This window comes from Caloenas nicobarica, chromosome 19, assembly GCF_036013445.1.
Source record: "Caloenas nicobarica isolate bCalNic1 chromosome 19, bCalNic1.hap1, whole genome shotgun sequence".
Lineage (NCBI taxonomy): Eukaryota > Metazoa > Chordata > Aves > Columbiformes > Columbidae > Caloenas > Caloenas nicobarica.
Genome location: NC_088263.1, coordinates 2,143,219 through 2,158,724, shown reverse-complemented (window position 1 = coordinate 2,158,724; position 15,506 = coordinate 2,143,219). Strand labels below are relative to the sequence as shown.

General features: G+C 55.1%; 2 protein-coding genes and 2 non-coding genes across 7 annotated transcripts in view; 1 reads left to right on the top strand and 3 right to left on the bottom strand.

Annotated features, from left to right (window-relative positions):
* LRSAM1 (leucine rich repeat and sterile alpha motif containing 1) overlaps positions 1-15,506 on the top strand; it is a 102,848-nt gene that overhangs the window by 62,190 nt on the left and 25,152 nt on the right. For 2 of the 3 annotated variants that reach the window (XM_065648472.1, XM_065648471.1), the window contains exon 1: positions 14,757-14,824. The exons of the other annotated variant lie outside the window; for it this stretch is intronic. The gene's annotated coding sequence lies outside the window, so the exon portion shown is untranslated. Of the gene's footprint in view, positions 1-14,756; positions 14,825-15,506 lie in introns of those variants that run through there. 3 annotated transcript variants of the gene reach the window in all.
* RPL12 (ribosomal protein L12) lies at positions 7,332-14,429 on the bottom strand. Of its 2 annotated transcripts, none has more exons than XM_065648478.1 (7): positions 14,302-14,427; positions 14,047-14,120; positions 9,539-9,637; positions 8,522-8,603; positions 8,002-8,088; positions 7,501-7,613; positions 7,332-7,421 (listed from the first exon to the last, which is right to left on the bottom strand). In XM_065648478.1, exons 1-7 carry the CDS (start codon positions 14,336-14,338, stop codon positions 7,416-7,418), a joined length of 498 nt encoding a protein of 165 aa, XP_065504550.1. In that variant the 5' UTR covers positions 14,339-14,427; the 3' UTR covers positions 7,332-7,415. The 2 variants fall into 2 exon arrangements, with proteins under 2 accessions (XP_065504550.1, XP_065504551.1); XM_065648479.1 differs by lacking the exons at positions 7,332-7,421; positions 7,501-7,613; positions 8,002-8,088; positions 8,522-8,603; positions 9,539-9,637 and adding exons at positions 11,411-11,505; positions 11,589-11,701; positions 12,090-12,176; positions 12,609-12,690; positions 13,627-13,725 and having other exon boundaries at positions 14,302-14,429.
* Positions 8,744-8,869, bottom strand: LOC135996702 (small nucleolar RNA SNORA65). Its single transcript, XR_010607298.1, has one exon. It is a non-coding gene; the product is annotated as a small nucleolar RNA SNORA65 (small nucleolar RNA).
* LOC135996701 (small nucleolar RNA SNORA65) lies at positions 12,832-12,957 on the bottom strand. The gene has a single exon (XR_010607297.1). It is a non-coding gene; the product is annotated as a small nucleolar RNA SNORA65 (small nucleolar RNA).

Below are 15,506 nucleotides of genomic sequence, written 5' to 3'. Positions count from 1 at the left end.
TCCGCAGCCGCCGGGGCTGAGCTGAGGGGCAAGACCTGCTGGGGGGGTTTCGGGGTGTCGTGCGGAGACACCAGCAAACCCGACAAACAGCCGGGGTGTCGCTGCCAGCCGCCATAAACCCCCGACAGCTCCCGGGCACCCCCGCAGCTGTGCTCGCTGGGACGGGTGTCGCTGCCAAAACTCGTGCAGGGAGAGATGGGGACCCGAGGGAATGGCAGAAGATGTGCCGGGGACGGTCTGTTGGACATTAGGAAAAGGTTCTTCACCCAGAGGTGCTGGACACTGGAACAGGCTCCCCAGGGAGGTGTCACGGCCCCAACCTGACAGTGTTCAAGAAGAGACTGGACAACGTCCTCAGACACACGGTGTGACCTGTGGGGTGTCCTGTGCAGGGACAGGAGTTGGAACCGATGATCCTTGTGGGTCCCTTCCAGCTCAGGATGTTCTATGATTCTGTGACCCACCATTGTGGTGAGGCGGGTCTCCAAAAATCATTTGTTCTCGCCAAATTCGATCCATCACGCCACCATGGTCCTCACACGAGCAGGATGAGCGTATTGTTCTTTATTTGCACGATTTAATTGTGACTAACATCTAAACAACAATAAAAATCACCAACCCTAAAATGTTAATCTTTATTTCACAAAACTTGGGGAAAGGGATTTGCAGAGCTGAGCGTGTCAAGGCAGATGTGCCGAGAGCTGCCGTGTTTTCCTGATGGACGTGTCGGCTGCCTCGGCACCCTGCAAGAACGCTTGGAACAGAGGGAATTCAAAGTGCAAATAAGTGGATAAAGCAGCCAAGGAGGGCTGAATAAAGCACCTTCCTATGTACAAAGTTACAAATCCCTAGGGCAGAATAGGACAACTGTGTCCTGAAGAACATGAACAACAAGTAAGGTGGGTTTAAACTGATGCTCCAAGCATCTAAATGAGCCAAACGTTAAATCTGAAGATGAACCTTGGGAAACTTTTCTGAAGCTTTCATCCCTGCGATGGAGCAGCCCCACAGAAGAGAAAAACACCTTCAGGCTATAATGGTGGAGCAGGGAAATTAAACATGAAGCCGTTTGGAGCAGCCTGTCATTAGCACCTTGACCCGTAAGATCTGGGGAGTTTCTAATTCTGCAAATGCTGCGCCCACAGTTTGGGCGCAAACCCAAACCCGACCGCTGTTCTGACAGCAAACCAGAGAGGTGAACATCCACAATGTGATAGGCAAAAATAATGGTGTTCAATGAAAAAGCCGATCGACTCCTTGAATTTGGGACAAAATATCTACGTGGCAAAAAGAATGTTTTGCTTTTTAAAGGATTTGTGAAGGAGAAAAATAAATAAAATCTCGAATAAGGTAAACTGGAAATTGGAGAAGAAAGGAAAGGAAAGGAAAGGAAAGGAAAGGAAAGGAAAGGAAAGGAAAGGAAAGGAAAGGAAAGGAAAAGAAAGGAACATGCAGTGAATTAATGAACGTGCACATCGTTCTGTCAGGAGGTCACTTCATTTTTGATGACTGTGGGTTGCTGTGATTGTGGCTATATATTTTGAAGAGAAAAGCCCAAGAGCCCATGGTACCACCCTTGCCAAAAGCTCGGTGTTTGGTGCTGCGGTGCCAGCCCCGCTGTGCCCCGGCTGGGGGGGACCTGGGGCACCACAGTCTCACAAAACGCCACTGTGAGGTCACCCCCTGGCGAAGGGCTCCCCGTGGGACCCGTTTACCAGCAGCCCTTCCAGCACCGGGAATTATTCCAGGCTATACCTGGGCACATAAGGGCATCACAGCAATTGGAATCCATCATTTCAGCCCAGGCATCTTCCTCCCTGCTCCAAACCCACAGGATTTGTAGAACTAGCTCCGTTTTGGGCGTTTGCTGTCAGTACCACTTGCGCGTGGCCCTTGTGGGGACACCTGCTCTGCTCAGGGTGCAGCAGAGGCGAGCGGTGGGTTTGTGCTGCCCCAGCCCCGTTTCCAGCCAGGGCTTCTGCTTGCAGCTCCTCCAGAAAGCAGGTTCCTCCCTGCCTTTCTGCCAGAAAAACCTCCCTTTCCTATTTGGGCCCTTTTTCCCCCTTTTTGACATCCTCTGAACTTCCCATGTTGCCCCCTCAGTGCAGTTTCCTGTCCTTAGAGACACTGCAGGAGGGCACAGCCTCCCTGAGGCCACCGAAATGGCAGGAGGTGATGGATGGATGGATGGATGGATGGATGGATGGATGGATGGATGGATGGATGGACGGACATCACCCCCCCTCCCTTGCGAAGACCAGGGTGTCTCCCAGCACTGTGGTCTTCTGCTAGAGGGGAACCACGGAGCCAAACCCCTGCTCGTGGGGAAAAACCACACTGTGGCATTGGGCTGGGGGGCAGCCAGAGCTGAGGGACCTGGGGGTTCAACCTGGAGAACAGGAGCTGAGGGGAGACCTTCTGATCTCTGACCTGCCTGAAAGGAGCTTGGAGCCAGGGGGGGTCGGGCTCTGCTCCCCAGGAACAAGCGCCAGGACCAGAGGAAACGGCCTCAAGTTGCGCCAGGGGAGGTTGAGGTTGGATCTGGGGAACAATTTCTTCCCCCAAGGGCTGTGGGGCATTGGAACAGGCTGCCCAGGGCAGTGGGGGAGTCACCATCCCTGGAGGGGTTGGACAGACGGAGATGAGGTTCTCAGGGACATGGGGCAGTGCCAGGGGTGGCGGAACGGTTGGACTTTATGATCTTGAGGGTCTCTTCCAATCAAAATGATTCTAGGATTCTATTCTGTAACAAAATTCAGATTTTCTATCCTCACGTGTCGTAACGCAGGAAGACATAAATCCCAAAGATCTGGCTTTTCAGGGCCTGTTTTGTCTCAGGTAAATGAAAGCACTGATTGGCCTTAAAGTGCACAAATCCCTTTATGCCACCAGAGCAAAGGTCTCCTGGGAAGGGCTCAGCACTTCTCAATGTCCCTTTCCCTCTTTTCTCCTGAAGGTGCAGGTCACCAGAGTGAGAAGAAATTTTGGCTTCGGAGCACAAACATGGTTTTGAAGATGGAATTTATATGTGGAATTAATGTAGGTTGTTACTATCTTTAACAAGCCCTTTGCCTCCTTTCTAAGAAGCCTGGCTTGGAAAAAAAAAATCATTGGCAGGGTAGTACCGTCCTTCCAAGCACTGTGTTGCTTCTACCAGAGCACATGCCCTAAGGTAGCATGGGAAAGGTTGTGTATCCTGCCCCAAGACAATTTCCCTGAAGCAAAAGAAATCCTTTTTCTAATTATTTCCAGCACTGCCAAGTGAGGGAAAACTCCCAGTGTGTGTGTGGTGGTACAGAGAACAGCCCCAGGCACCCCCGAGGCCGATGGCTCCTCAGATACTCGGGGTTCACACCAGATTGGAGGCGAACACCAGGGTCAACAAATACTTCAAACCTCTTTAAACTAAAATTACTGCCTAAAGGGGTGCCGCGGTCTTCCGCCAGGCTGTCCTACCTCAGGGAATGTCAGCGTTTGTGCAGCTTGGTTGTGGAATTGCTGCACAACTTCAGCTGCAAGGGGACCCAAGATGCACCCAACGCGCAGCCAGGCCAGCGTTAGGCTGAGCTTGGTGTATCGCCCAGGGTGGGGCCCCACAGCATCCCCGTTGCAGCCTGTCACCGCTCATCACTGAAGATTTTTTCCCCCTATATCTTACCAGAATTTGTTGCAACCCAAATCCTTTGAGAGGTGGGGAAGGGACCAGGTTACAGAGCATGAGAAGCCACATCTGGCCCTGGTTCAGGGAGCATTCACACGGCGTTCCTGGCTGGGGACGTGGTCAACTCCAAGCCAAGGAATGAGAGTTAAAGGAATTAGAGGGTCTAGAGAACAGCTCCTATGAGGAGCAGCTGAAGGACCTGGGGGGTTCAGCTGGAGAACAGGAGCTGAGGGGAGACCTTCTGATCTCTGACCTGCCTGAAAGGAGCTTGGAGCTGGGGGGGTTGGTCTCTTCTGCCAAGTAGCAAGTGACAGGATGAGAGGAAATGGCCTCAAGTTGTACCAGGAGAGGTTCAGATTGGATATTACGAAAAAATTATTCTGGGAAAGGGCTGTGGGGCATTGGAACAGGCTGCCCAGGGCAGTGGTGGAGTCACCATCCCTGGAGGGGTTGGACAAATGCGGAGATGAGGTTCTCAGGGACATGGGGTAGTGCCAGGGCTGGGGTAACAGCTGGACTTGATGATCTTAAAGGTCTTTCCCAAATTATTCTGTATGCATCTGTGATTTCAGCCTTGTTCCTGTTTTACTCCCTGGTTGCCTCAGAAAAAGGCCCTACAAACAGCAGGAGAAAAAGCAAACAAAAGAGCGAAGTCACAAACTCTCCTGCTTTCTCCTTCCATGAGCAGACAAGGCTGCAGGACACCCTGCACTGCCGGCGGGAGCCCGGACAGGTCCAGGGACAGACAGACCCGTGACAGTCTGTGGGCAAAACCTTGCGGGTTCTGCAGGAAACTGCAATTTCTTGGGACGCCTGGGTCGGGTTTTGGTCACGTTTGCTTTAGGAATGAGGGTCCAGCTCCTCCCTCACTGGCAGTCACAGGTTAGGGTGTACTGTAAAGCTGGTGTCTGCCATGGCTGGTTGAGTTGATAAAAACTAATTTCTTTTTTTGTTTGTCCTGCCTTTCCCTATTTTACTACAGCCAGCCTACAATGTCTGTGGCCACCGACTCAAGGGAGCAATATACCCATCTTTCATCAGGGAAGAAAGGACAAGACTGGAAATTCTCAGAAATTGTAAATGCGGTCAGCCCAAACGCCTCCACTTAGGCACAGAATCACAGAACAGTTTGGGTTGAAGGGACCTTCCCAGCTCCCCCAGTGCCCCCCCTGCCATGAGCAGGGACATCTGCACCAGCTCAGGTTGCTCAGAGCCCCGTCCAGCCTGGCCTGGGATGTCTCCAGGGATGGTTCAGCCACCACCTCTCTGGCCAACCTGGGACAGGCTCTCACCACCCTCAGGGCCAACAATTTCTTCCTTGTACGTAACCTAAATCTCCCCTCTCTCAGTTTCAAGCCATTGTCCCTTGTCCTGCCACTACAGGCCCATCCAGCAGTCACCCTCTGCTGCGCTGCCGGCCCGGCCTTTCCCCAAAGATCCTGGCAACTCGCTTCTGCCCATGAGCTCAGTTCAAAATTACAGAGTTGTTGCTTCAGAAAATGTTTCAGACAGCAGGACCGGGGCAGAAGACAGCCATGATTCGCAGTTTTGTTTGGCTGGCCTTGATGCTGACCCGGTGTTTTGGACCTTACAAGGACTTCTCCTTCCCCAGGGCCCACCTTTGTGCAGTTTAACCTGCTTGACTTGGAAGGGCTTTAATGGGAGTAGGGCAGGTGCGAAATGGAAGCATCGTCAAAGCAGCAGTTTTTTGTTAAATCACATAGAAATACGGGTGATTCCTGAAGATCGCAATGTACATTTTATGCTTCGCAAGCAGTATGAGGTACATTCCTAGAGCACGACTCTGTTGTGTGCTGAGAGGCAGTGCTGAAGGCTCAGCCCAAGCCACACTCCTGGCTTAAGCTAGAGCAAACACAGAGGTTTAATTTCACCAAACCAGCTCAGAATTACTCTGTGTCCAAGTAACCTTCAACCGCAGCTGCTGAAGAATGGCGGTGCCAAAAAGCAACACATCCCTTGTGTGTACTTTAGAAACCAGCATCACTACAGGTGCTCACCTCCTCCCATGCAGTTTGGCCTGGGATTTATTTGAAGGTTTATTTTGAGGTTTTTCTCTGAGGCCATAAGTACCCCATGAGAATAACTGTTGAGAGTTTTTCTGAGACCAAGGCTCATACAGCTCAGCATCTTAGGAAGATTTTGGTCCCCTTTGCCTTTGGAAAAATGGACCTACATTAACATTCACGTCCTTTTTTATTTTTTTTTTTTCCCAGGACACTCTGTTAGCACTGAAGTAAACTGCGATCATAACGCTGCTGTTAACAGGGTTTTTAGTAATACCTCAGAGTCAGCTAGAGCGTTCTTATTACCGGGATAATTTCACTTCTAACAGAGCTTTCCGCAGCTTGAAAGACCACACGTCATCCCTTGTGCTGCGTGCCCCAAGGGAAAATCCAGCTGTTGCTGGAAACAGAACAAGGTTTCCCCAGATCTTTGAAGAATTTAAGTTCTACCCACTCCCTCCCAGCTGCACCACTGGAGCAGCCAGACAGAGCTGGCAGGTGGGAGAACCAAGTGTCAAATTCTATGAAATATGATATCAAGCCTGAAACACACATGAACCTCTCCAGAGGTTAAACAGGTGGATGGGCTGTAGCTGAGCTGAGGATCCTCACAGCCTTGCTGGAGATCCCAGAGATGGTGATCACAAGGCCAAGAGTGTTGCCAAAAAAGCTCATTTTGAACAAGCATGCCTGAATCTTCTGCTCTTTGGTCACTGTGCTTTTCAACAGCCGTACTGATGTCCCCACCCCAACCCATAACAGGCAGAGATGCCTCTTACCAACAGGTTTGCTACCCCAACTAAGCAAGTTGTCTTTCCTTCAGGAAGATGGTCAGTAGGCTAAACTCCTGTTTATGAGCAGCAGGTCAGGCCAGCACTCCTGCAGGTGCTGTTACTAACAGAAACTGCAGGAATATTCACTGCTAAACACAAGCTTTGTGGCTCAGCCAGGTTTTAGGATCCATTTCTTGGCAAGCAGTAGCACTTGGTTTACAGAATGCCCATGCAAAGGGAAACACCAACTGAAACAGCTTCTGTTTGTTTCAGACTGTACACCAGGACCTGGAGCATATGATGTAGACAGAGGCTACGCAGCGATCTTTCCCCGCTCCATCAGTTTCACCATTGTAGGAGTCAGGAGACCCACGAGACATGACATCGGGCCCTTCGCAACTTTCTGAAGCAGAGAGGGTCACAGGATTTCACCCCCAATCAAGGGACTTGCTCCCCTCCAGTGATGAAATAAGCACATAAGCAATTGGGCTCAAGAACCAGCGTGTGTCCCTGTGTGTGTACCTGTCCTGGCTGCTCAGGGGAGCCAGAGCTGTTACTGCAGCACCTGCTGCTCTCAGAGCAGCACTCTGGCCCTGGCAAGGACAGAGCTCACAGAAAATTCCACACAGCCCACAACTCAGCCACATTTGCTCTCTGTGGCATGTTTGGGAGCCCTGGCTTGAGGCAACTCCACTTCGCTAAGGTCAGTGTTGCTGCAAACCAATGATTTCAGGGTAGCAAATGGGAAACGAGCATCTTCCAGCTTAGAAGTTTGAGTAAGAACAACCCCCCTTGCTTGATGCAGAGGGCAGGTGCTCCCCAACCAAAACCCACTCAGCTCATGGGACAAATGAAGGCAGCAACGCTGTTTTGCAGACAACTGGGTCTTTTATTAAGTATTTAAGGTGCTACAAAATACTCAAGGAGCCCTCATATGGCAACTTCTTTTCTGCAGTCTTAGCTCTGTTGAAAGAAACACAGCTCATTAGTACAGTCCTTAGTAAACGGCCTAACACAGGTTCAGTCAGAGATGGATACTCACAGCTGGGCACTGGATTGTACCATCATTGATGTCATCGATGATGTCATGTGGGTGCCTGCCATCGATGCGACAGCCCACAGACTGGGCAGTTCCCAGAATCTCCTTGATGGTCCCTGCATCAGGAAAATCGAGGCTGTCAGTGCTTTACCACAGGAAAAACACCCACAGAACTCAATTCCTCACACCCCTCAGCTGTCCCTCCCTCGGGCTTTCCAGGCTGTACCACAGGGGACACCACAAAGCCAGGCCTAGCACACTGGTTTCCAGGGAATGCACCAGGACATACTACGTGTACCCGTCACCACCCTGCACAACCTTCCCCAGAAGGTGTGAGGCTGGCTGCACAACACCAGTGCAATGCTGCCCACATGGCGCTGAGGGTCCAGGCCACACAAGGTGTTCCACCAGCGTTCCCAGGTACGGGGCCCTCCCGGGACGGGAGCAGGACCCGGCTCAGGCACTCAGGGCAAGGGACGACTCGGTGCAATCCCACCGACTTACCCGAGAGCTCCCGGGCCAGCGATCTGTGCCGCATCTGCCGCGCGATGTTCACGACCTCGTCAAAGCTGATGCTGCCGTTGTGCTTGACTGTGACGGAAAACAACAGCACCAGTGAGTGTGTGAACACAGGGTATTCCAGCCCCCGTGCTTCATTAGGGAAGCACCGCTCAAAGACTTCACAACCATGGGGTGGCTGCGATCAGTGCACGCCTCTTCCCAGGGCCCGGCACAAGCCACCCACGAGAAGAACAACTCTGTGCCCTGAGCTGGTGTTTTCTGCCAGCTCACCTGCAGCTGCCCTGGTCACTGCACCAATACAGGTACCATGGCGGGTGGCTGCTCTGCCCCATTTCCAAGAGACCCAGCTCTGCTGGCACAAACTGTCTGTACTGACACTGAAGGAATTCCCGCAGCCTCACGTACTTCATGGCCAATTTATGCTGAATAATCCAGCTGCAGGCACCTATCTCCCCTCTTCCTACCAAATGACTTTCAGAAGCAAAGCCTGATGAAAACTTACTGTTTCTCTGCTTCTTCCTGTTATGAGGAGGCTCTTTCAGGGCTTTGATAATCAGAGCAGAGGCAGAAGGAACAACCTCTATCTAAACGAAAAGAGATTAATTTTTCCCCCCTCCATTCAGAATGAGGACACTCCACCAAGCTCTCTCTCTGTGCCTGCAAAGCCAGAGCACGGTGGTTTGCGTTATTTCATTGGCACACGGGGCTTTTTTGTGACACAGAAACTTGTTCCCAGCCGTTCGGCACAGGCCTCCCCACAGCCAGAGGAGAACTGCTTCCTGGGCTGGGCTTCCTCTCAGCCACCACTGGAATATACCGGCCATTGAGTCAGGACAGGTATAGTGGCAGGTGGCTGCAGAACTGGGCTAGGAAACGTTTTGTAATTTCTGTGTTGCTTGAAATGATATTTTCTATTTAAGTGTTCTGCAGCAGGAACAATTTATCTGCAACAGGATAAAAGATCAACTTCTGCACATGAGCACATCATAAAACCACAGAACAGTTTGGTTGAAGGGCCCTTCCCAGCTCCCCCAGTGCCCCCCCTGCCATGAGCAGGGACATCTGCACCAGCTCAGGTTGCTCAGAGCCCCGTCCAGCCTGGCCTGGGATGCCTCCAGGGATGGTTCATCCACCACCTCTCTGGCCAACCTGGGCCAGGCTCTCACCACCCTCAGGGCCAACAATTTCTTCCTCATGTCCAGCCTGACTCTCTCCTCCTTTAGTTCTCTTTTACATCTCTTCCCATCACTCACAGGCTGGGAACCTCCAGCTTGGTGACCCCCAGGCTGCACCAACATCCCCCACACTTGAGCCAGAGATGCTCAGAGGCTCAGGCGGCTGTTTCAAGGTCTTTCCCAGAAGACCCCACACAGTCACTGTGTGGAACTCATTTTATCCACCTCGGAAGGATGAAGGGCTGAGTCGACCCTGCCGGGATTGTGGCTCGTGGTTGGAGCAAGCGGAGCTCGCCTGTGCGTGACGCTTGTACCACCAAGCCGTCCCTTGTGTCGTTGGGTACCTGCGCTTGCCTGTTCTGGATGGTGAGCTTCACCGTGATCCTCAGCCCCTTCCAGTCACCTGTGGCCTTGGCAATGTCATCGCCGACCTTCTTGGGGGACTGAGAAGCAAGCACAGGTTATTGTCAGGAAAACCATCACTTGGGTCACAGCAGAGCACTCCCATACTGCACCCACACCTACTGCACTTTCTCTTACTGTGTTGTCAAATCGCTGAAAACCACTTTTTCTCTCCAGGTACAAGGCGGTGACAACAGGTTGCCACCAAGGCCGCCCAGCAGCGGGCGCGGTCCAGACACGACCCACCCCACGCCGCCGCCTCCCACCTGCAGTGCCACCCCCACCCCGACCTTCGCTCCTGGAGCAGGGAACGCACTGCCGGCCCTGCCTCAGCCCCGCCGGGACTCGGGTGGACCCGAGAGCTGCCTGCGGTCCCATCGCCATCCCATTCCCCCCTCCGGTGCCATGGAACTCACCACACCGAGCGGGCCAACCTTGGGGGCCAGGGCAGGGGTGGGAACGACCTCTCCGCCAGTGCAGCGCAGGTGCACTGTGGGCACAGCACCGCCCGTCAGCCCCGCTGCGCCTGCTCCCGCCCGCACAGCCCAACCCCACCGCCCAACCACGGCCTCTATCCCCGTGTCCTCCTGGCACGTACCGACTCTGACCACGGCGGGGTCGAACTTGGGCGGCATGGCGGAGCACAGGGTACGGCACTGCGTCTAGTGAAGAGGCGGAAAAGCTGTCGGGCAGCCTGTGGCTGTGGATATATCTACCAGGATCTCGCGAGAGGGTGGCGCCACGTGGGCCCACATGCCCATGGGAGCCTGAAACACAAGGGAACCGCTGTGGAGGTTGAACAGGTGCAAAGGCTGGAGCTGAGAGTCCACACAGCCTCCCTGGAGATCCCAGAGATGGTAACTGCAGGGCCAAGAGTTTTGTCAAAAAAGCTCATTTTGAACAAGCATGCCTGAACCTTCTGCTCTTTGGTCACTGTGCTTTTCAACAGCCATACTTGCATCCCAAACCATAACAGGCAGAGATGACTCTTACCAACAGGTTTGCTACCCTAACTAAGCAAGTTGTCTTTCCTTCAGGAAGATGGTCAGTAGGCTGAACTCCTGTTTATGAGCAGCAGGTCAGGCCAGCACTCCTGCAGGTGCTGTTACTAACAGAAACTGCAGGAATATTCACTGCTAAACACAAGCTTTGTGGCTCAGCCAGGTTTTAGGATCCATTTCTTGGCAAGCAGTAGCACTTGGTTTACAGAATGCCCATGCAAAGGGAAACACCAACTGAAACAGCTTCTGTTTGTTTCAGACTGTACACCAGGACCTGGAGCATATGATGCAGACAGAGGCTACGCAGCGATCTTTCCCCGCTCCATCAGTTTCACCATTGTAGGAGTCAGGAGACCCAAGAGACATGACGTCGGGCCCTTCACAACCAAGGGACTTGCTCCCCTCCAGTGATGAAATAAGCACATAAGCAATTGGGCTCAAGAACCAGCGTGTGTCCCTGTGTGTGTACCTGTCCTGGCTGCTCAGGGGAGCCAGAGCTGTTACTGCAGCACCTGCTGCTCTCAGAGCAGCACTCTGGCCCTGGCAAGGACGGAGCTCACAGAAAATTCCACACAGCCCACAACTCAGCCACATTTGCTCTCTGTGGCATGTTTGGGAGCCCTGGCTTGAGGCAACTCCACTTCGCTAAGGTCAGTGTTGCTGCAAACCAATGATTTCAGGGCAGCAAATGGGAAACGAGCATCTTCCAGCTTAGAAGTTTGAGTAAGAACAATACCCTTTGCTTGATGCAGAGGGCAGGTGCTCCCCAACCAAAACCCACCGCTCATGGGACAAATGAAGGCAGCAACGCTGTTTTGCAGACAACTGGGTCTTTTATTAAGTATTTAAGGTGCTACAAAATACTCAAGGAGCCCTCATATGGCAACTTCTTTTCTGCAGTCTTAGCTCTGTTGAAAGAAAGAAACACAGCTCATTAGTACAGTTGTTAGTACACAGCCTAACACAGGTTCAGTCAGAGATGGATACTCACAGCGGGGCACTCGATTGCACCATTATTGATGTCATCGATGATGTCATGCGGGTGTCTGCCATCGATGCTACAACCCACAGACTGGGCAGTTCCCAGAATCTCCTTGATGGTCCCTGCATCAGGAAAATCGAGGCTGTCAGTGCTTTACCACAGGAAAAACACCCACAGAACTCAATTCCTCACACCCCTCAGCTGTCCCTCCCTCGGGCTTTCCAGGCTGTACCACAAGGGACACCACAAAGCCAGGTCTAGCACACTGGTTTCCAGGGAATGCACCAGGACATACCACATGTACCCGTCACCACCCTGCACAACCTTCCCCAGAAGGTGTGAGGCTGGCTGCACAACACCAGTGCAATGCTGCCCACATGGCGCTGAGAGTCCAGGCCACACAAGGTGTTCCACCAGCGTTCCCAGGTACGGGGCCCTCCCGGGACAGGAGCAGGACCCGGCTCAGGCACTCAGGGCAAGGGACGACTCAGTGCAATCCCACCGACTTACCCGAGAGCTCTCGGGCCAGCGATCTGTGCCGCATCTGCCGCGCGATGTTCACGACCTCGTCAAAGCTGATGCTGCCGTTGTGCTTGACTGTGACGGAAAACAACAGCACCAGGGAGTGTGTGAACACAGGGTATTCCAGCCCCCGTGCTTCGTTAGGGAAGCACCGCTCAAAGACTTCACAACCATGGGGCGGCTGCGATCAGTGCACGCCTCTTCCCAGGGCCCGGCACAAGCCACCCACGAGAAGAACAACTCTGTGCCCTGAGCCGGTGTTTTCTGCCAGCTCACCTGCGCTGCCCTGGTCACTGCACCAATACAGGTACCATGGTGGGTGGCTGCTCTGCCCCATTTCCAAGAGACCCAGCTCTGCTGGCACAAACTGTCTGTACTGACACTGAAGGAATTCCCGCAGCCTCACGTACTTCATGGCCAATTTATGCTGAATAATCCAGCTGCAGGCACCTATCTCCCCTCTTCCTACCAAATGACTTTCAGAAGTAAAGCCTGATGAAAACTTACTGTTTTTCTGCTTCTTCCTGTCACGAGGAGGCTCTTTCAGGGCTTTGATAATCAGAGCGGAGGCAGAAGGAACAACCTCTATCTAAACGAAAAGAGATTATTTTTTTCCCCCCTCCATTCAGAATGAGGACACTCCACCAAGCTCTCTCTCCGTGCCTGCAAAGCTAGAGCACGGTGGTTTGCGTTATTTCATTGGCACACGGGGCTTTTTTGTGACACAGAAACTTGTTCCCAGCCGTTCGGCACAGGCCTCCCCACAGCCAGAGGAGAACTGCTTCCTGGGCTGGGCTTCCTCTCAGCCACCACTGGAATATACCAGCCACTGAGTCAGGACAGGTACAGTGGCAGGTGGCTGCAGAACTGGGCTAGGAAATGTTTTGTAATTTCTGTGTTGCTTGAAATGGTATTTTCTATATAAGCGTTCTATAGCAGGAACAATTTATCTGCAACAGGATAAAAGATCAACTTCTGCACATGAGCACATCATAGAATCACAGAACAGTTCGGTTGAAGGGCTCTTCCCAGCTCCCCCAGTGCCCCCCCTGCCATGAGCAGGGACATCTGCACCAGCTCAGGTTGCTCAGAGCCCCATCCAGCCTGGCCTGGGATGCCTCCAGGGATGGGGCATCCACCACCTCTCTGGCCAACCTGGGCCAGGCTCTCACCACCCTCAGGGGCAACAATTTCTTCCTCATGTCCAGCCTGACTCTCTCCTCCTTTAGTTCTCTTTTACATCTCTTCCCATCACTCACAGGCTGGGAACCTCCAGCTTGGTGACCCCCAGGCTGCACCAACATCCCCCACACTTGAGCCAGAGATGCTCAGAGGCTCAGGCGGCTGTTTCAAGGTCTTTCCCAGAAGACCCCACACAGTCACTGTGTGGAACTCATTTTATCCACCTCGGAAGGATGAAGGGCTGAGTCGACCCTGCCGGGATTGTGGCTTGTGGTTGGAGCAAGCGGAGCTCGCCTGTGCGTGACGCTTGTACCACCAAGCCGTCCCTTGTGGCGTTGGGTACCTGCGCTTGCCTGTTCTGGATGGTGAGCTTCACCGTGATCCTCAGCCCCTTCCAGTCACCTGTGGCCTTGGCAATGTCATCGCCGACCTTCTTGGGGGACTGAGAAGGAAGCACAAGTTACTGTCAGGAAAACCATCGCTTGGGTCACAGCAGGGGCCTTCCACTCTGCAACAAACCCCAAGCCCACCACAGTTTCTTTTGCTGCATTGTAAAATTGGTAAAAAAAGCTTTTTCTCCTTAAGCCACAAGGCAGGTGCACAAAGGGCCACCGAGGCTGCCCAGGACATGCTTCCACCCGGTCTGCTGCCTCCCACCTGCAGCGCCCCCTCCTCCCTCCCCGCCTCAGCCCAGCGAGGCCTCCGGCCGACCCAGGAGGCGCCCGTGGCTCCCCGCACCCCCGCCCGATGCCGCGGGACGTACCAGACCGAGCGGGCCGATCTTGGGGGCCAGAGCAGAGGTGGCGCCGACCTCCCCGCCGGTGCAGCGCAGGTACACTGCGGGCACAGCACCGACCGTCAGCCCCGCTGCAACGGGCCCAGCCCGGGCCGCTCCCCGCCCCGCTCGCACCGACACCCTCACGGCCCGACCCGGGCCGCCTCATCCCCGCTCCCGCCGCCCTCACTGCCCGGCCCAGGCCACTCCGCATCCCGCTCCTGCCGCCACCCCGGCACGTACCGACTTTGATCTCGTTGGGGTCGAACTTGGGCGGCATGGCAGCGGCGCGGGGCGCGGATGCCGGCGGATGCTGCGAACCCTTCGGCCTGGCGGGGCGGCGGGCGGAGAGAAAGAGGTTTCTGCGCGGGCGGCAGATATACCCGCCCAGATCTCGCGAGATGACGGGGCTGCGGGGGCCTCGCCCCCCGCCGCCGTGCGGCCGGGACGGGCAGTGGGCGGGGCGGGTGGTGGGCGGGGTCAGGACGTGGCGTGGGCGGGGTCGGGCGGGCAGTGGGCGGTGCGCAGTGGGCGGTGCACAGTGGGCGGGGCCCGGCGCGCAGTGGGCGGGGCGCGGCGCGCAGTGGGCGGGGCGCGGCGCGCAGTGGGCGGGGCGCGGCGCGCAGTGGGCGGGCCATGAGGCCGTCGCCTGGGGCCGCTGCGGGGCGCTGCGCCGAGTTCTCTGCCGCTCCGCTGGCCGGTCCTTCTGCCGTGTCGGTCACGTGACGCGCGCAGGGGGCGTGTCCCGTCATGGCGGCGGAGAGCGGTGAGCGGGGCTGGGGTGGGGATGGGGATGGCGATCGGCCCCGGGGCCTCGGCAGCGTGCGCGGGGCTCCGGCGCTCCGTGCGGGTGTGAGGTCCCTCCGATCTCTCCGGCTGCGGCACCGGGCACCGGGCAGGGGCTTCTGCTGCCGCCGCAGAGGCCACCGGCGCTTTGGGCGCCGCGGGGGTTCGTTGCTGGGGGAGGCGCCGGCCTCGCTCGTCGCCGCCGTTTCCCGCAGGTGCCGGACCGTGGGGCGCAGGCCGGCTGCGTTCGGCTGGTGACGGGGCGGAGAAGAGCAGGACCGGGAAGGACAGGCAGCGCTGGGAGGGGGGACACTGCAGGGAATCCCTAAACAGGAGAGGAGCAGTGACAAGCAAGGAGATAAAGGGCTGAGAGGCAGAGCTGGTGCAGAAGAGAGTTTTGTGCCAGGCGTTGCCAGGGCAGGGCGGAGCAGAGCTGTTGTCGCAGGGGTGGCGCAGCTGTCACGACAGTTCTCCAGCGCAGACGTGCTGGGGACAGTAAGTTACAAAGCTGCAGTTCGCCCGCTGCCTCCCCTGGGTCTTGTTCCAGCGCAGGCTGGGCCGCAGGGTCGCTGCTCCTGCTGCTGGTTGCTTGAAAACCTTCCGACCTGCCCCAGAGGTGCCTGGTGGCAGTTTGGGCCTTCATGACGAAGCAGCATCTCCGC